The sequence below is a fragment of the Antechinus flavipes genome, chromosome 3 (assembly GCF_016432865.1).
Source record: "Antechinus flavipes isolate AdamAnt ecotype Samford, QLD, Australia chromosome 3, AdamAnt_v2, whole genome shotgun sequence".
Lineage (NCBI taxonomy): Eukaryota > Metazoa > Chordata > Mammalia > Dasyuromorphia > Dasyuridae > Antechinus > Antechinus flavipes.
The window spans coordinates 306,453,098-306,475,261 of NC_067400.1; the positions used below are offsets into that span (position 1 = coordinate 306,453,098).

The 22,164-nt window shown below is 33.9% G+C and overlaps 1 protein-coding gene across 1 annotated transcript in view; it reads left to right on the top strand.

The window, feature by feature from the left end:
- Window positions 1-22,164, top strand: part of SIDT1 (SID1 transmembrane family member 1) — a 150,486-nt gene that overhangs the window by 81,723 nt on the left and 46,599 nt on the right. Inside the window, exon 10 of the mRNA XM_051985305.1 lies at window positions 9,952-9,995. Within this exon, the coding sequence (XP_051841265.1) occupies window positions 9,952-9,995 (44 nt within the window). The remainder of the gene's footprint in view (window positions 1-9,951; window positions 9,996-22,164) is intronic.

Sequence of the window (22,164 nt, forward strand, 5' to 3'; positions counted from 1 at the left end):
AAAAATATATCAATAACTGACTCATACATACTTTTCTCTCATCTCTATAAAGTCTTTAGGAAACTAATCTGCACATGTGTCAAAGGCATCCTTAATAAAGACAAAAGGGAATGGGCAGGCTTTTGCAAAAGATATTCTATAGTAGATCACATCTTACAATCACAGAATTGATTAGGATTAGAAAATACAAGTTCAATTGTGTGTGGTGTTTATGACTATTAAAAAGCATTTAATTCAATAGAAGAAAAATATTGTCTCCAAGGTTTTCCTATAATGATGAAAAATTATATAATAATATTAATATTAATAATAATATGATTTTATATGCTAAAATCATATAAGATCCTTTAGAAGGTATGTATGCTCTGATTTTAATCATAAGAGAAAATATTTATATAGCCTTTATTATGTGGCAGGCATTATACTAAACACTTTACAATTATTATCTTTAGTTGATCCTCACAACTCTGGGAGGTAGGGGCTATTATTATCTCCATTTTATAGGTGAAGAAACTGAGGCAAACAGGACTTAAATGATTTTCCCAGAGTCAGAAATTGCTCTCATCTTCCTAATTCCTAGGCTGGCACCCTGTTCATTCTGCCTCCTATAGATAAGTCTCATAAAGATTTTGTGTGTGTGTGTGTGTGTGCATGCACATCTGTGTGTATGTATATAAAATCAAATTCATATATATATAGGCATATGCATATAAATAGATGAATCAAATATAGGGGAGAGAGAGAGTGAGACTGAGAAAGAGATAGAGAAGTGTAGATGCATAGGTTGGTCCAAGTTGAGGTTTTCTTGGTCACTTTTTTTTTGGGGGGGTGGGAATTAATAAGGTCTGAGATCATTTTCTCATCTTTTCCAAAGATGCCTTTGGTATCTACCCCTCCTTTACATACTTTGTAAATTTATCCCTCCAGCTCGGTTCTTCTTTCTTTCTCTCTCTCAAATTCAATATAGATATATATATATATAGATATATATATATACATACATACACATCTTTATATCTGTATGTACACACATATACACATACTCACATATATGCATTTTCTCACCTATGTTCTTAGTGATGATTCCATGTTTTATGTAAGCTCTTCAAGACCTGTGATATTAAGTCCCAAGTGTGGTGATTCTACTATTCTTGATGGAGAAAACAATGATTTTTGCAAATCTTTTTCATTTTTCTTCCATTTGTGTACCCTTCCTTTTTTGTTTCATCCTAATATGCCCTTGGGATGAGTTTGCTTTGTTGGATATATTACCAGGCTTTCTTTAAACTATACTGCTTCCCTCTGCTTTTTGAGAAGATCTTGTTCATAATCATCTTTCATCTTCCTTCACAAGATTTTATAAATTAGTTTATATTCCTATTCCTTTTTGTCTTTGGTAGCCATCTTTTTCTAACAAGTATGTCAAAAATTTGCTGACTAAAGTGATTTTTGGACTCTTTAATCTCTTGGTTGTAACAGTTAATTTATATTAGTTTAATTTCTGGATAAAATTGAGCCAATATTGATGTCATTCTGATAACCATTTCCCATTTTCTCTTTTCAGTAGTTTGTTTTAAATAATTTGGAGCTAAATCTTCTTTATTAAATATAATTTATTTTTTATCACTATTCTTGTTGATTATAAAGTTGAATATTATTCATAGTAGGTTCTTTAAAAGTGCTTCTTGAAATTTTATATTGAACTACTAAAGAATGCCTATTGTTTTATGTTATTCAATTAATGGGCAGTTATTATTCTGTTATTCAGTTAATGGTATAACTAGTCCTTTAATAATTATATTTTGGATATACATTGAAGATGGAAAGGAATATAGATTAAAATTTAATATTAATTAAACTGATTACCTTCAGGAAATTATACACTTTTTTAATGATCTCAAGATTTCCACTAAAACAAAATCACTTCTACTAGAAAATTAGTAATTTTTCTAGTGATGATATATAGTTGAAAGTCTTGGAATACCACAGTCTCTGAAGAATTAGAGTTCCATTCAAAGGACAATGAGAAGGATGTTGTGGGTATGAGTAAGTTTCAATGCATTATCAATGAAGAATTGTACCAGAAAGATATATGATTGGAAAAAAAAGTAGGATAGATAACAAGAAGGAGAGATAATTGATGTATGGCCTGTGCTCCTTTGATATTTATCCAGTGTGAAGAAATCAAGAGAAAGACCAAAAGAGTGATGGAACGGATTCCTTGTAGGGGAATTACAGAAAACATGGACACAAGTCACCCTAGGTCAGAAATCTTGAATTGTTTATGAATTGTAATATTGGAAGAAGAACCCCTACTGGGGGTCAAACTATCATGTTTATTAAGTAGACCATAGAGATTAAAGCAGCAGAAAAAAATTAAAATGGAAGCTTAAATAGATCATGAGGAACAATAGCAGGACAAATTATTTCTAATGGTCTTCTCATTCTCTTTATGGCAAATGCTATACAACCAATATTCCACTGCAAGCTCCATAAACAGTGAGGAGAAAAGCAGGGATGGAAGAACATTTTTCCAAAAGCCACAGGCATTTTCTCTTCCCACAATTTCTAGAAAAGAAGTTAAAATTTCTTATAACCCATCCCACTATAGCTGAAGCTTGAATTTTCAAAGAAAAAGTTCCAGTCTTAGAACTTTGAATATATTCCCTTTCAGAAACAATTGCAAAAAAGCAGCAGAGAATTTCACGATAAGCAAATGATACTACTTCTTTTGAACATGCAAAAAGAAATAGATTAAAAACAATTCTATTACTGATGAACTGGGCTAGCACCCATGGGCCCAAAATTAGTGTCTGCCTATGTGATAGAATCTAAGAAGTGACTTAGATCCCTTGCCTCAAAATATCACAATTAATTTATCTGGTAGGTTATCTCTGGGGAGTCTTTGAATGCCTTCAGAAGAAGTTCCTGGATAAATGAAACTCTGAAAAGGAAAAAAACAACAATATTTTTCAGATGAGAAATTGATAAACTTGGGTTCTAGTCCAAGCTCTAATGTTTTGTTCTCTTGGGCAAATCAAATAAAATTTTTGATCCTCACTTTCCTTATCTGAAAAATAGGAGTAATCATCCCTGTCCTACCTGCCTCACAAAGGTAACTGTCTTGAAGATTAAATGAGAGAATGGACATGAAAGCATTATATGTATGTAGGTGAAATTGTTGTTGCCATTATAATTGTCATTCTGATAATGGCCACCTGAAAGAGATAACAGATTAACCCAACATTTTATCAGTTATATGAATTAATCAGATCATCAAAAAAGAAAAACGAATCCTGAGGGGCTAATGACTTTGAAGGAGATGGAAAGGAAAAAAATAAATTGGATTGCTACATTTTAGGCACTCTGAGCAAACTATTTGTGAGGACACAGTGTGAAGACTGTGAATATGAAGGGGGAAAGTACAAAAGAAGCAAAAAGAATGCCAAGGATAAACCTGGCCTGCCTCACAGTTTCATCTTCAATGGACTTTGTCAGATTCTCAAGAAAAATTCTGGAAACCTAGCTCTAAAAAAAGTGTTTTTGTCTTAAATTTTTCATTTGTAATGGATATGATTTCATCATATGGATTCATCAGTATTATCTTTACAGGAAGACAAAAATTAATATAATTATTATATGAAAATTCATTGGTTGGTGTTGGACCTACTAAATAACATAATTTTTAAAAATTGTGTTGTAGGGCCCTATACTGAAAGTTCAAGATGCCAGATTGTTACTGCAGCTAAATGCACAAGCAGAGATTCTTGCCAAATATAGAGAAACTGAAAATAGAAATTTAGAAACATAAGGTCTTTTGGCAAACTAAATAGGAAAATAGAATGAGGGAAAAAAATGGTAACAGGAGGAAAATTTTTGCTTCGCTGCATCAAATGGAAATAGTGCAAAGTTTTCTAAAGTTTCTGAACTAAAGACCTCTAGATCTAATAGCATTTGTTCTTTATTTGGTCTTTATTTATAACCTATGACTCTTGTAGCTGAGGTTTTAATGCCAAAGTAAAATGTGTGTGTGTGTGTGTGTGTATGTGTGTGTGTGTAGTGTATTGGGGGATGGAAGAGGTGCTAGTTATATCTTTACATTATATAGATTCCTTTCTGTATAGACGTAATGATATAAATACATACATATGTATGCATTTCCATATATTACATGTATATACAGAATATGTCAACATACATACATATCCATAGAGATTCTTCCATTTATCTATCCTTGCCTCTCTCTCTCTCTCTCTTTCTCTCTCTCTCTCTTTCTCTCTCTCTCTCTCTCTCTCTCTCTCTTTCTCTCTCTCTCTCTCACACACACACACAAACATAAACACAAACATAAACACACTTTTTCTTTCTAAATTCTCCTCATTTTAAGATATTTATAACCCCCAAATCCTTTTGTAATATCCTAAGGATCTTTTTCCTGTACCCTAACTGTGATACCATTTTCTTTTGTGGCCTATAGAACCAAAGAGAGAAAGATTTCAATGGCTGTCTTCCAGTTTTATGATCCCATAAGTTGAATGGGTCTCAAACTTTTTGGTCTCAAGATCCCTTTACACTCTTGAAAATTGTTGCGGACTTTCCAAAGAACTTTTGTTTCTATGGGGGTGTATCTATCACAATTTTCTATATTAGCAATAGGATGAGTCAGACCTCTCACAGTTCTGAAGTATTATGTGAAAATCCATTAGTTGGTATTGAACCTACTGAGGAACATTTTTTAAAATTGGGTTGTATTATGAAAATCGTTTTAATCTTGTAAACTCCCAAATGGGTCTCAAAGACTTCTATACATTCTTGGACCATACCTTGAGAATTGCTGATCTTTTTGAACTAGTCTAACCTTGTCTTCTCAAAATGTTCTGTGTTCAGTTTTCTCTAAGATGATAATTGAGTTGTATTTCAGAGATCCATGATTTCACCAAAAGAGTATTTTCTGACTTAACAGACAGTTGTGAATTACTGTAGCAAAATATTTCATTTCCATCATCCAGTCTTCCAAAGGCAAACTTCTCTGATGTTAAGTTGATCAACTTTTAGACAATAGAACCACATTCAGTACCGAGCTTTATTCTTGAAGCTTTTTTGTTACTGTTGTTAAGATCTACAAAAGTTTATGGTCCTTTTGTCTACTAAGGGAAAGGGGAAAGAGAATATATGTTTTATAGTACTTCCCTATGTGCCAGGTACTGTATTGAACATTTTACAAGTCTTATGTCATTTGATCCTCAAAACAACTTGTGAGGTATGTGTAATTATTGTCTGTTTTTTTGAGTTGAGGAAACTGAGGTGACATGTCCAAGATCACATAATTAGTAAGTGTTGGAGGTCTTAGGACTTCCTGATCCCCTGTGCCCCACAACTAACATGATAAACCTAAAATTAACTTCATGGCTCAGTAAAGCATCATGATAGGATTTAGGTGAAATATTCTGCTTCCTTAAGGAGCTGGGGGGAGGGAATGAAATAAGCATCTAAGACAACAGCTGACTCAGTCAATGAGTAATTAGGCTCTGCATTGTTTCCTAATGTTAAATTTTAGATCACAGAATCTCAAGAGTTGTACCATCAAAACGCCAACCTGCATATAAAAAAAAAAAAAAAAATCTCTCATATAGTGTGGCCACCAAGTGGCCATCCAGTGTTTTTTGATGATTTGGGGGGAATAAGAGTCTGCTTTCTACTGAGGCAGCACATTTCACTTTGGTACAGCTCTCTACTCATTAGGAAATTGTGTCTTAAAAGTCTTCATCTCAATAAAGTGCACCTATTGCTTCTAGTACTTCTCCTTTTAGGACAAGCTAAGCAGATCTCATCCCTTTTATATATAATAGTCCTTGATATACTTAAAAACAATTACATTCTGCCCTAACACTTCTCTGCTTCAAGTTAAACATCTTTCATTTCTTCAAACAGTTATTATAAAGCATGATTTGGAAACCTTTCATTATCTTGTATTCTGGATTCTCTGGCGTATCTCTGGACTCTATAGTATATAAATTGTCCTTCTAAAAATGTCCATCACAAAATAAATCCACATAAATCATCAGCATTTTTATATGTTACCAACAAAGCCCAGCAGCAAGAGATAAAAAGAGAAATTCTACTTAAAATAATTTTTGACAGTATAAAATATTTGGGAATCTATCTGCCAAGGGAAAGTAGGAACTTTATGAACATAATTACAAAACACTTTCCATACAAATAAAGTCATATCTAATCAATTGGGAAAATATCAAGTGCTCATGGGTAGGCCCAAGCAAATTTTTTAAATGACAATATTATCTAAATTAATCTATTTATTTAGTGCCATACCAACTAAACTCCCAAGAAATTATTTTACAGATCTGGAAAAAATAATAATAAAGTTCATCTGGAAAAAAGGTCAAGAATTTCAAGGGAATTAATGAAAAAAATGCCAATTGTTTGCCTAGATGTACCAGACTTAAAATTATGTTATAAAGCAGAAGTCATCAAAACCATTTTTTTAAATAACTTTTTATTGACAGAACCCATTCCAGGGTAATTTTTACAACATTATCCCTTGCACTCACTTCTGTTCTGATTTTTCCCCTCCCTCCCTCCACCCCCTCCCCCAGATGGCAAGCAGTCCTATACATGTAAAATAGGTTACAGTACATCCGAGATACAATATATGTGTGCAGAACCGAACAGTTTTCTTGTTGCACAGGGAGAATTGGATTCAGAAAGTAAAAATAACCTGGAAAGAAAAACAAAAATGCAAGCAGTTTATATTCATTTCCCAGTGTTCTTTCTTTGGGTCTAACAGCTTCTGTCCATCCTTGATCAATTGAAACTGAGTTAGATCTCTTTGTGGAAGAGATCCACTTCCATCAGAATACATCCTCATACAGTATCATTGTTGAGGTATATAATGATCTCCTGTTCTGCTCATTTCACTTAGCATCAGTTTATGTAAGTCTTACCAGTTCTCTCTCTATTCATCCTGCTGGTCATTCCTTACAGAACAATAATATTCCATAATGTTCATATGCCACAATTTACTCAACCATTCTCCAATTGATGGGCATCCATTCATTTTCCAGCTTCTAGCCACTACATACAGGGCTGCCACAAACATTTTGGCACATACAGGTCCCTTTCCCTTCTTTAGTATCTCTTTGGGGTATAAGCCCAGTAGCAACACTGCTGGATCAAAGGGTATGCACACTTTGATAACTTTTCATCAAAACCATTTAGTAATGGCTAAGAAATAGAGTAGTTGATCAGTGGAATAGGTTAGGTTTATAGGACAAAATAGTCAATGACTATAGCAATCTAGTGTTTAACAAACCCCAAAACCCCAGTTTTTGGGATAAGAACTCTCAGATCTCTAGAGAAAGAAGGAAGGAATTCATGACCAAAGAAGAACAAGAACTCATTATTGAACAAAAAAATAGATAATTCTGATTATATTAATTTAAAAAAGTTAAGTTTTGCTTATACAAAACTAATGCAGACAAGATTAGAAAGGAAGCAATAAATTAGGAAAAATATTTTTACATTTAAGAGTTTTGATAAAGACCTCATTTCTAAAATATATAGAGAATTGAGTCAAATTTATAAGAATTCAAGCCATTCTTATCAATTGGTAAATAGTCAAAGGATGTGAACAGACAATTTTTAGATGAAGAAATTGAAACCATTTCTACTCATATAGAAAGGTGTTCCAAATCACTATTGATCAGAGAAATGCAAAGTAAGACAACTCTGAGATAACACTACATACCTCTCAGATTGACTAAGATGACAGGAAACAACCATGATGAATTTTGGAGGGGATGTGGGAAAACTGGGACACTAATACATTATTGATGGGATTGTGAAAGCATCCAGCCATTCTGGAGAGCAATTGGAACCCTGCTCAAAAGGTTATCAAACTGTGCATACCCTTTGATCCAGCAGTGGTTCTACTGCGTTTATATCCCAAAGAGATCTTGAAAGAGAGAAAGGGACCCACATGTGCAAAAATGTTTGTGGCAGCCCTCTTTGTAGTAACAAGAAACTGGAAACTGAGTGGATGCCCATCAGCTGGAGAATGGCTGAATAAGTTATGGTATATGAATGTTATGGAATGTTATTGTTCTGTAAGAAATAATAGCAGGATGATTTCAGAGAGGTTTGGAGAGACTTACATGAACTGATGCTAAGTGAAAAGAGCAGAACCAAGATTTCATTGTACATGGCAATGGCAAGATTATACAATGATCAATTCTGATGGATGTGATTCTTTTCAACAATGAGAAGATTCAGGCCAGTTCCAATAATCTTGTAATGATGGGAGCCATCTACACCCAGAGAGAGGACTGTGGGAACTAAACATTTTCAATTCTTCTGTTGCTGTCTGCTTAAATTTTATTTTCTTTCTCATTTTTTCCCTTTTTGAACTGATTCTTTTTGTGCAGCCAGATAATTATGTAAATACGTATGCCTAAAAAAATTTAAATAAATAAAAAAAATTTTTTTAAATAATAAATGTCCATCAGTTTTAACATAAAGGAGAGGATAGAACATCAAACTGAAATGCAAGATCTGGATTCAAATTCCAGCTTTGCTGTTTGCTACCTGTATGATCTTAGACTTCTGCTCTGTGTGCTTTAGTCTCCTTTTCCCTTTGTCTGCAAAAATGGACCAAAAGACCTCTAAGATCCCTTCCTGCTCTAAATTTAAATTACCCTAATGTAATAAGATCCTTAAATGCCTTATCCCAAAGCAGATTAAGACATATGGGCTTATCTACAGGTCATTTTCTTTTTTAATCTCCCTTTTTCAAAACCCTTTTGTTCAGTTGGTCACCCAAGCATTGTGATAATAAATATCTCATATTTGCATAATGATTTAAATTTTACAGAATGCTCATTAAGACAGATATTCTAGTTATTACAAAGATCATGACAGATAAAATAAATCTAAATTCTTTTCAGAAAAGATTTCCATCTGTTAATGTGTTGTAACTGAATAAACATATTAGTGCCAAGGAGCAAACAGGTATAGATATTTATGTCTCATGGATTAATTAATGATATAAAGTGAATTAATTTCTTTTTAACACCTTTAAAGATGAAATGAGATGGGATAAATATTAAGTATCCTTTTATTCTGGAAGCTTATCACAACAATTTTAAGACTGAGCATAAATAGAGTGGGCTATACAGAATCTTTTGGAAGTCAATAAGAAAAAGAGTTCTCCTTAGCTGCAGGCATGGTTATCATATGCAATTTTACATATCCAGTGAAAAGTTCTTAGAGTTAGGGACACTTCACTTTGAATCCTCCCTCTACTGTTTTCTAGTTGTGTGACTCTAGGACAACTAATTTGACCTCTGGAATCCTCAGTTTATTTATTTGTAAAATAAAAATAATAATAGACATAGTTGTTATATTGTAGTTCTGTAACATCCAGCTCTTTGTGACTTCATTTGAAGCTTTTTTGGTAAATATACTAGAATTGTTTGCCATTTCTTTTTCCAGCTCTTTTTATAGATAAGGCAAACAGGGTTAAATGACTTGCTTATAGCTACACTGCTGAGGTCAGATTTGAACTCAGGAAGAGGAGTCTTGCTCACTTCAGGCCTGACATTATTCACTGCACCACCTACCTAGCCAATGGCCATGGTAACTTCTCAGAGGGTTGTTGTGTGACTCAAATAAGATAATTCAAGGTACTAAGCAAACTTTATATCTTTATGTCAGTTATTATAATCATTACCAACAAATTTGTCATGAATTTGAGTTTTTTCCAGGACCCTCACTAGAATTAAATGATGTAGATAAATATTAATGTATTGATTGGTCTCCACTTACCTCCTCAGCACTGCTGATCCTATCAGACAAACATGGGAAAGAATTCTTAATAATGGTAAAATTCTGTGGTTTTCTCTGTCCTTAAAAATATTTGTATGTATCTCTTTGCAGATTTCGGGGAAAATCCGTAGATGGGAGATATTGTTCAAGTGATGGTAAGAAGAAACTTTGATTTAAAAAAAAGTTTCTGTAGAACTTAGAATGATAGTAAATATTGTATCAACAACCCTAGCTCAGAGAAAAGAAAGGAAATGACAAATACCTTGTGCTTTTTTAACCTCTCTAGCTTTGACAAGCTTCAAACCTTCCTTTGGGTGATAAATCACAAGTTAGTTTGACATGGTAGAATACTTTCTGAGCCAACTAAAGCCAATAGGAATCATGAAACCCACCTTGATTAGGTTTATATTCCAATAATCTGTTGATTATGGAGACACTGAATGCATTAGCTAAAGAGGTTATATGGTACAATGGATATACTGGTCTGGACTTTGAGGATCTGGTTCAAATCCCACCTATGATGTTTACTACATGTGTGACTCTTGGCAAGTCAATAACCTCCTTGGATCTGAGATTCCTCATTTATAAGATGAGTATGTTGAATTCAGTGGTCTCTAAGATCCTTTCTAGTTCTAGATCTCTCAACTGTGAACTAACCATGAATTTTGCTTATAAGGATAATATATTTAGAAGAATAAATAATGAGGAGCAGGGATTATATCATTTCCAGAGGAGCAGAATGTATTGTGTTTGCCCTTAGAAAGAACTATATTCAATGGCCAGTAATACAGAATTTAGTCCATGCAAAAGCCAGTTTAATTCTACCTTACTTTTTTGTTGAACTAAAAATAATGTTAACAAAAAACCATCTAAAGGATTTGACATAGAGCAAGACCACTGTCCTGGGGGGAAAAAATCTTATTTTACTTACCCTACTTCAATCTATACTTGTAAACAGAACATAAAAGAAATCAAAATAAAAAACTAGAGAAAATTTTGAGTTTTTCTAGAATCTATTTCCTAATATATGAATTTGAAAAATAAAGGTATAGTGGTGTTGTTTGGATCTTTTGGGTAGTAAACATAAAATTTCTGAAGTCTAAACTGATTCCTCCAAACTGCTAATGTAGGAGGCAGCATCAAGGACAGGTGAGTCATAGCTACAGGACCTTCTTTTTGACATCATCGGTAATTTCCTCTGCTTACTAGCCCCAGAATTTGGCCTCCTTATTTTTCATGTGTTTAATTGATTTTTTAGATAAAAATATTTATTACAAAGATTTTTTGCAACAAAGTAAGTCACATGGTCATATTGTAAGAAAAGAAAAAAGGAAAAGCTTAAACATTTATTTAACTGATTTCTTTATATTATTGATTCCTTTACCTCATGGTGTCTTTCCTCAGTTTCAGATTCTTTACCCTTTACAGAGTGTGGTTTGTATCTGTTAGACTGTAAGCTCTTTGAGGGCAGAAAAATTATATGTAGATCCAGGTATTCACTACATACTATGTGTGTTTGTTTTTAAGTCAACACAAGTCACCTTTAAACTGACAGAGGAAATTTATTTTATTTGTTAAATATATTTTAAATGAAAATTAGTAAAATATGCTTAATAAGATTTTGAGTATGACTAGATCTTAATACATTTGGATATAAGAGTAAACCTGGTCTCCAGTAAGTAGATATCTATTCAGTGGAAGTTGGATAACCATGGCAATGTTATAAAAGGTCTTCCCATTCATTTGTTTTACCTATAGATCCCTTCTTACCCTAAGATTTTCTTCCTTAGTATCTAACATGAAAAGTATTGTCTTTCTCTTATTGACTACCCCTACCATATATCAAAGAAAAGTTTGAGAAATTGATTGAGCTGGTTAGCTTAAGTTTGATCATTCATAGAATTTTGGGCCTGTTAATTATTTCTGCTGAGCACATTAGCTGGTGGTAGATATATCTCTCCAAAAAAATATTTTTTAAGTCCTTAGTAGGCTTAAAAAGGGAATTTCTTTAATAGAAAGAGAAAAGGAATCTGATTTTTGAGCATTAGAAGTTGGCACAATGAAAACAGGCTCCAAGGAAAGGTAGTTTACTCCTAGTCCTCATGCCCCATTAAGCCATGTGGCCACTGCTGAGATTAGCCTGAAATACTATTTTACAGTAATAATCAAAGATATCCCTTATCAAAGTATAGCAAATATGAATTAGTTAAACTGAACTAAGAAAATGGATTATGGGATAAGATTCCAGAGAAAGCTTTAGGAAAAGAATGAAGGAAATGTCTGTAAGATGGCCTGAGGTCTTGGAATAAAAATTAGTGTGGTAGGGAAAGGGGTGTCAAGGACCAGGGTAGGATCTCATAATTCAAGTGGGTCTAGTTCAGAATTTTAATGTAATCTGAGGCTGGCAGCTATGAGACATGGTGAATGGAGTGCCAGGTATAGATTCAGGAAGACATGAGTTAAATTTAGCCTCAGGACACTTAAAAGCTATCTGACCTTGGGCTCATCACTTACTCCTATTTTCTTCACTTTCCTCATCTGTAAAATGAACTGAAGAAAATGGCGCATATGAGAGTAAGGATCATTTGGAGACTCAGTCCAGTATCTTTGCCAAGAAAATTTCAAATGGGGTCCCCAAGAATCACACACTCCTAAAGTGAGCAAACAACAACCATCAAGACTTAACAAGACAAACTTAGGGGTCTGGATAATAGAATGGGAAAGGAACTGAAAATCCTATCATACTTGGTCAGAATTTCAAATGAAATTAATCTAAATCTGATTAGAAGGTTTTCTTTTTCAAACTCAGGTCAAATTATAGGATCTCTGAAGTTCTTCTTAACTCTGAGTAACCTGGTCCATCTTCCACCCTCTCCAGAGAAAAATAAAAAAGAAAAGAAATGAAGGCTGTGTGTATTCTAAACTATGACATTCAAACAAACAGTGCCTAAATTTAACCTAGTTATGATAAGCAATCTGTATTCTATAAACTCATTTCTTTCTGTGCTTTTTTATTTCCTTCCTTCCATCTCACCCTCACTCTTAGTTATTTAATAAAGTTGAAAAACTTCAATTCACTCAGGTATTTTCTCTTACCTCAGTCAGGTTACATAAAGGGCTCAGTATACTCTTAGAAAGCAGGTAGTGTTGGCATTAGGAGCTCCAGATGGAAGCACAGAACCTGGGACTGATAGAGATGATGAGAGGGATTACTTCCTACCTGAATTAACCTCTCATAAATTCCAATCTTTGATTGAAGCACTGTCTTTGGCACATCTTCATTGAGGTGGATGTTCCTTGACATGAGACTAAAACTATTGCTGTAGTTTTCAAGCAGCAATTCCTTGATTAGTCCTTAGAAACACTTATTTGTCTTTTTTTCCCTCTCCTGGACTCATTTTTATTACAATGAGATTTCACTTATAAGATGACTAAACAAATATGTTTATGAAAATAACACTTGTTACCTAAATTTTTCTGCAATCAGGAGAGCCCGAGTCCCTTATCTAAATGAATAAATGAAGCATTTTTTACATATTTACTATGTGCAAAGCACTTTACTAAGTGCTAGATATTAAAATAGAAAATGAGGATGGTCCTTGATCTCAAGGAAAGATAGCGATGAAGAAGTACTAAAAGGAAAGGTGGCTTAGAAATAGAAAGCTACTATTTCCCAATATGCTTATGAATTCCTAATTGAGGTAGCTATTCTGAGTTATCCTATGAAATTTATATCCATGATAATGCAAAGCATTACATCCGTTTTCAAATATTCCAATGAATCTGTGACCTTTCATGAGTGTGGATATTCTCTCCAATAATGCAGATTGCAGCCCTCATCTATACCGACCCATTCTGGATGATTCTTGTCCAAATCATATCATTAGTTCCCCACAGGGAATCCACCCAGCCTTGGACCTTCCTTCCTCTCTCTTGACATCACAAGTTTGTCAGGATAGCACAAGATTGCCTATCAGTTAGCTCTTGCTCTCACCCATTGGCCAGCCCACTTTTTTTCACATATATTTCTTTGTATAAGGTCCTTTATCCCACTTCTCTCTCTCATTGAGGGAATCTGAGATGAGATTGATTCTGCTCACTTTATACCTCTTCCTTGCCTTTTGTGCAGTCTTTAATTTCAGTTCTTTTCAGACATTAGTGTTCCCTGATTAATTGTCATACAACAACCATGAAACAAAGAGATTATTAAATCTTATTAAATATTTCGTGTTTCCTCATACCAGTTTCCCACCCTCTCTCTCATCCTTGCTTTACTTTGAATCAATTAGGTCTATTGATAACTGAAACTGTCTGGTTTCAGTCTGTAGAATTGGAAGGGAACTCTTTGTAAAAAATATCTTCTGATTTCCAAAACACATAAATTTCCCTGAAATAATTTCTATTTTCTTCCTGAATTTTTTCACACCATATGTGAAAGGAGTTGCTTAAAATAAGACTGGAAATATAGGTAAGAACCATATTATGAAAGCTCTGAAATGCTAGGCTAAGAAGTACTTATTTATCTAAGTGAAATGGGGAGCCATTGGAGATTTTTGAGTAAAAGTGAAACCACTAGGATTAGGGATCCAAGTGGTATGAATCTATCAATTACAGGATTATGGAAATACCCATTTATTTGAATCACTATTCTTCAGATGGACTTTGGAAATGGAGATTGGAGCTATGGTGGATTACTGTCTTATCCTGAAATGTAACAGAAAGGGGTAGGGGTGAGATGAAGATATCAGGGCATTCGAATGAGAGCTTTGGCCATATCTAGAGATCTAGTCCCCAACAAATGGACTGAACTCACACTGAGTGTCTGTTAAATAACTTCAGCCCCAATAGTATGGGTTAAGCTATTCCCAGAATATAGTTCATATATGGAACATACATAGCTTTATCTCAGATCTGATTTCCGCAAGCCATAGGTTTTCAGTGTGAGGCTTATGGCGGCAAACCCAAATATAGGCATTTAATCTGAACCAGAGGACCTAGGAAAGAAAATTATCTGTCTTTTGTTGAGATTGAAAGAAGGCAAGTAGAGTTCTCCCTAAAGACAGAAGAAAGCATGAAGGCCATCAAGCTGGCAATTGAGTGATACGTTACTAGAATAATAGTTAATAAGGGCAGCTAGATAGCATATTGGACAGAACACTTGCCTGAAGTTAGGAAAACCTGAATTCAAATTCAGTCTCAGACATTTAATACTCACTGTGTGACTAGGCAAGTCACTTATTCCCATTTGCCCAGCCAATAATAATAATAACAGTTAATATTTTACTATGTTTTATCATCTTCTCATTTAGTCCTCTCAGCTACGATAGGAGGCAGATACTATTAGGATCCTCATTTTACTGATGAGGAAACTGAGGCAAAAGGAGATTAAGTGATTTCCTCAGAGTCACACAGCCAGGGACCATTTTGAACATAGGTCTTCCTGACTCTATATTCTAACCATTGTGATACCCAGCTGCCCTAGAAGGAGATTATAGAACAAAATTAAGAGCAAGTTTTAAAGATTATTTTATTAATTGAGGTCTTTGGACAAGTAATTCATTAAGGAAGTGATAAAAAAAATTATTGAAGAGATATATATGTATATGTTAGAGTTTATTCATTTAAAAAAAAAAAGAATTGCTCCCAAAATATTAGTTGTTTTTGTTATTTCATGAATGTTTGACTAAATTTAGTTCTTTTAATAGAGGGACTTTACTTTGAACAAAGTAACAAAACTTTGAACAAAATTGGACAATTCAAGGTAGAACTTGAATTAGGTCCCAAAAATGACCTTTCAGGTTTGGAAAGTGATAAATGACTGCCCCCCGGTGGCAATATACTAAAATTCAGATGCAATTTTTTGAATGTAAATAAGGTTGAAACTGCAAAATTAAAGCCTTAATGTGACAGCTTCCTAAACTCAACCTTGCCTTTCACTTGCTTTGTATAGCCATGCATTTTATGGAGATATTTAGATTTTGCTTTGTTCCACTCAAAAGGACTGAACATTAGCATTCTGAAAATTACTTTTATACATATTTGATATTTTGTATTTAGAACTAGAAGCAACCGTTTAGGTTATTCCCTCTTTGTATTTCTTCTACGTATGGAAACTGAGGTCCAAGAAAGAATATTACTTATTCAAAGACACATTGGTAATAAATAGAACAGATGTAATTCTAACCTAAGTCAATCTTTTGACTCCAAATTGAGTGTTCTTGCTATTATACCAAGGAAGGAGCTGCAGTACAATTCACAAGACGATTTGAGAGGGCAGAATATATATAATGCCTCTCATTCAAAGTCGCAAAATCTCAGAGTTGAAAAGGATCTCAAAGACCATCTGTTGTTGTCCACTTGAGTCCAACTCTTTAGGCCCCACTTTGGATTTTCTCTTGGCAAAGATACTGGAGTGCTTTGCCTTTCCCTTCTCCAGTTCATTTTATGGATAAATGACTTGCTCAGGGTTACACCTCTAGTATTTGAGGCTAGATTTAAATTTAGGATCTCTTGACTCCAAGTCCAGCACTCTATCCACTGAGCCACCTAGCTGCCCTAGAGGATATCCAGCTAAATCCATAATTGAATAAGAATTCCCCTTTACAAACTGAGTTCTTTAGTGACTCCTAAATTCTCCAGTGAAAGGAAATTTCTACTTACTGGGACAACCCATTCCACTTTTTTTTAAATTATAGCATCAATATTTTCATTGTTTTTATTATGAAAATTAAGTAAAAGTGATTCATTGGCCCTTTTTCTTCTTATCTCCACCCAGTACAAATGCTTACATCTCTTAATGGCCAATATCCTCCAAGATCTGCAACTGACCTCAACATAATCCTCTTGGTGGTTTTGGTCTTTATTTGAAATATTAGCTTTGTTTGATCACCAGCTTGATCTCTGCTTCTAGGTCTAGGGACTTTCCCCCGACCACACAGGGAGTATTTTTAACCCATCTTATACTGGGTCACTATGTGAAGCTTTTGCTTAGCATGCTTTTTTTTTTTTTTAGGCAATCAGGATTAAGTGACTTGCCCAAAGTCATATAGTACATGTCTAAAGCTGGATTTGAATTAGGTGCTTCTGACCATGTCATCAACATCATTATCAGCACAAAGAGAACCTTTGAAAGAATTTTTTAAAAGAATAATTAAGAGTTGCCTTCACTTCAAGACTAAATCTACTTCCAGGCAGTTTCACCTTTTAAATGTCCTATCAGAAAGCTCCTGTATGTTTTCGTTAGAGGTCACAAACAACTTTCAGTTCATAAAAAGAACAATTATATTCCCTTTGTACTATCTTCTTGTTCCTTCAAACTCTCCTTTTTAATGTGACATTATGGAGGACTTTTATTACTCTGTTTGATCTTTAACCTATCAATATCTCTAGTAAAATGTGATACCCAGAACTGCACAAATATTCCAGATCTGCTTGTTTGTTGATTTGAACAGGATAGGATACAAAAGATTATCATCTCTCTTATAGACAACATGATCTCTTAATGAAGCCTAAGACTGAATTGCCTGCCATGTTATATTATTGATTGATAGTGAGTTTACAATCTACTAAAACCACTAGATCTTTTTCAGACTATTATATAGCGAGGATTTTTCCTCTCCTATTTTGAATTTGTAAGATTGATTTTGCATCTCTTCAGCAGAGAGAAAAAAAATTAGTAAAATTTAAGACCTGTTTCCTTCATAAATCATCCGGATCCAATCACAATGCCTCAGTCCTACCTCAGGGCTTTTTCACATAATATGTACTTGGTAAATGTTTGTTGAATCTGAAATATCTTCCTCTGTTCCAGAGTAAGACAGAATGACCCAGTCTGAAATATAGAAATAGGTGAACACCGAGGAGGAAAAATTTAGGATGAAGTCAAGTAAGATCATTCCTGTCCTAGAAAGACTGTACAATATATAAGGAAACTGAGAAAAGTTTTACAGTTTCACTAACCAAGATGAAGTCTCATCCGTCAAATGTGATTTACTTATAAGCCTGCCTTACGAAAAGGAGGATGAAGTGAATAGCCTCTTCAGGCCCTTTTCAACTTGCCTTCTCTTAACAGCTGTCAGCTAACAAAGATATTGGATATTAAGTAGTCATGGTGAATCGTACAATATCAGAATTAGAAGGGATGAGCTAGTCCAAGCCCCTCAGAACATGCCCATAACCCTTCCAAAAGAATATTTATTCTACATGAGTCCATGAGTGTGAAATATAACCAAATCAACCCCATTCCACGGGACGTGCTTCTGGAGCCAAACTTGCCCTTGGAAACAGCATAACACATTTGCCAGCTGTTTGCTGGCTGACATTCACCTCAAATATGTCTCTCGGCAGAATTTATAGACTCCCATGGAAACACAGAAAACTAATTTAGCTTGCCACTGTCTTTTGGGCTTTTTCCCATATTCTCAACTCTTTTTCTCAATTCACTATTTAAGTTAGCAATCAGTATGTTATGAACTAGCTTGAGAGGCTTTAATAGTTTTTTTGGTTAATATAAGACAAAAACAAGAGCAAGAGTGAGAGCAAGAAAAGAGCAACAACAATATTTCAAATGAATTTCTATTTTTTCAGTCAAATAAACATGTGTTTGTTTTTTTAATATTTACATTTACTATGTTTAACATTTGGTCAACTTGTACTTATTTTCTGCTATTACAAATCACTGTTACATGTTAGCTAACTGCAATGTTTTAATAAATATGGAGTCACTGTTCATATAGAACTTACATTTTAATGAGTAGAATGATGAAAACAAATAATAGCACACAGAATTTTATATGATAAGCACATATATTTACTTATTCACCATTATTTATTGTTTTTTAAATCAAAGTATGGCAAAAGATCATTTTAGGTAGAATATTATTACAGTAAATTAGAGAAGATTTCATATGGATAAACTGACAATTGAGTTTATTTTTTATGGGATAGTTATCAATTTAACAGCAAAGAAGTAAGGACTGATGTAAAGAAGCATAGAGGATAAAGTAGTCAGAGACATAGAGGTGAGAAATTGCATGGCAAGTCCTCAGAGACACTAGACTCTATCTTTTTGACTAGAGCACAGTATATGATGATGACAGAAATGTAAATTAAGACAGAAAAGATTCCATGATGCTAGATATAGACAGGAGTGGAATAGAAAGAATACTAGAGGTGGAACCAAGAGAAAAGGCATTGGCCCCTTAGCTCTCCCCATACCTCTCCAAATACTTCTAAATCATACCATAAAACAAATCCTGAAGTGGCAGAACATACATAAGGATGGGATCAAATAATTTCCAGCAAAGACAACTTAGAAGATCAGCAGCACTCCACTCTTGGAGCACAGTCCAGCACAGACTGGACCTGGCAAACCAGGATCAGGTCTTGAGAGCCACTGAATCAGTAGCTGCAGCAACTGCTTCCAGTGATCTCAGCTCCAGATATTAAGAGTGTCAACCAATTAATTAGAAAGAAATTATAGGAGTCTCTTTGCTATCCCTACGATAGAACTATGTTGCTTTTCCCATACATAGATCTACTTCCCAGTTCTAGATGGCAGTACCAGGGGAGGAAAAGCACTAGCACAAGAGAGCTCGCAACCACAATGAAGCAGATACCTCCTCACAGTTTCAGGATAGTAAAAAGTATTTGGTCTCACAGGTCAGAGAACAGGCTAGGAGAATTGTAAATTCACCTCTTCTTAGATCATAACATTTTGGAAGAACTAAAAACTTACAGGTCCCTAAAAATGTCTCTGAGAACAACTGCACAAAACCCCTGAAGTTTGGGACACTACCCCTTCCACCCTGGAAGCAGAGCCCCACTTCATCAAAGAGTAAAAAGTCAAGAAATAGACTGAGAAAATAAGTAAGCAAAGCTGAAGGGTAGGTATTCTGATCATAGAAAGATTTTGAGGACATTCAGCAGATAAAATCAAAACTCCAATATTCAAAACCTCCAAGGCAAATATGAGTTGGTCTCGGACCATGAAAGAGCTTAAAAAGAATTTTGAAACTCAAGTAAGAGAGGTAGAAGAAAAATTGAGAAAAGAAATAAGAGTGATTCAGGAAAATCATGAAAAAAAAATGAACAATTTGGTAAAGAGACACAAAAAATATTAAGAAAATAACACCTTAAGAAACAGAATAAGCCAAATGATAAAAAAAGAGGTACCAAAAAAACAATAAGAAGAATGCCTTGAAAAGCAAGATTGGGCAAATAAAAAAGAGACATAAAAATTCACTGAAGGAAAAAAAATTGCTCAAATTGGCTAAATAATGGTGAACAAATAAATGTATATGCTTATGATATAAGATTGTATAGTGCTTAGAACTGGCCAAATGGGAAAGGAGGTACAAAAACTCATTGATGAAAATAATTCCTGAAAAATTAGAATTGAGCAAATGGAAGCTAATGGCTTTATGGGAAAGTAAAAGAATAAAACAAAACCAAAAGAATTTTAAAATAGAAGACAGTGTAAAATATCTCATTGGAAAAACCAGACATAGAAAAAAAAAACCCAAGAGAGATAACTGTGAAATTATTGGATTATCTGAATGCCATGATCAAAAAAGGAGTGTAGATAACATCTTTTAAGAAATTGTCAACAAAAGTTGCTCTGATATTCTAGAATCACAAGATAAAATAAAAATTGAAAAAATCTATGAAGAACTTCCTGAAAAAGATTCCCAAATGAAAACTCCTAGAAATATTATAGTCAAATTCCAGAGCTCCCATGTCAAGGAGAGAATATTACAAGTAATCAGAAAGAAACAATTCAAGTATTGTGGAACTATATTCATGATAATACAAGGTAAAGGGCTTGGAATATAATATTCCAAGAGGTAAAGGAGTTAGGATTACAACCAACAGTCACCTTCACAGCAAAATTAAGTATAATCCTTCAGGAAAAAAAAATAGAAAATCAGTGAAATTGAAAAATGTTAAATATTATTGATGAAAAGATTAGAACTGAATAGAAAATTTGACTTTCAAATGCAAGACTCAAGAGAAGCATAAAAAGTTAAATAGTAAAAGAAATTCACAAGGGACTTAATAAGATTTACATTCCTACCTGGGAAGGAAGATTGAACTTGTAACTCCTAAGAACATCTCATTATTAGGACAGTTAGAATGAATATACATAGGTAAAGATATGAATGGAATATGAAGGGATGATATCTTTTTAAAAATAAAATGAAGAAGTGAGAAAAAGTAATGCACTAGGAAAAGGGAAAGGGAAAAGTATGAGGTAAGTTCTCTCCCATAAAAGAAGCAAGAAAAAGTTTTTACAGTAGAGGGGAAGCTAGAAAAAGTGGAGGGAGAAGAGTATGTGAACCTTACTCTCAGCATTGGCTCAAAGATGGAATAACATACATGCACAATTAGATATAGAGATCTAATCCAACAGGAATGTAGAGTGGAAAGGGATAAGGAAAGAGGGGAAGGAGTATGACAGAAGAAAGGGCAAAACACTTTTTGAGGAGGAATAGAGTAAAAGAAAAGACAGAGACTGAGAGAGAATTGAAAAATTGGGGTGTGGGAGAATAGGATGGAGGAAAATATATTTACAGTAATAACTGTGAAAAAAATGTGAAGCAAATTTCACTGATAAAGATCTCATTTCTCAAATATATAGAGAATTGAGTCAAATTTATAAAATTACTTGCCATTTCCTAAATGATAAATGAGCAAAAGCTATGAACAGCTTTTAGATGAAATAAAGCTATTTATATCCATATTTAAAAATGTACTAAATTACTATTAGCTAGAAAAATGCATATTCAAACAATTCTGAGGTACTACCTCATACATAGTAAACTAGTTACCTAATAGGAAGGAAAAGAAAAATGACAGAGGCTGGAGGGGATGTAGTAAAAATGAAACACTAATCCATTGTTGGTGGAATTGTGAACTGATTTAATCATTCTGTAGATCAATTTGAAAGGGATATATGTCCAAAAAGACTATATTCTTTAACCTAGCAATATTACTACTTGGTCTGTATCCTAAAAGAGATTTTTAAAAAGGAAATATATGTATAAAATGTTTATAATACCTCTTTTCTTGTAGCAAAAAATTGGAAACTGAGGGGTTGGCCATCAATTAGGGAATGGCTAAACAAATTATACTACGTAATTGTGATGGGATACTATTTTATTATAAGAAATGATGAGCAGTATGGTTTCAGAAAAACCTGAAAGACTAATATAAACGAATGCAAAGTAAAATGTACAAGTACACAAGTACAAAGTAATAACAATATTGTAAAATGATCAACTGTGAATAAATTATTCTCAGCAGTACAATGATCCACGACAGCTC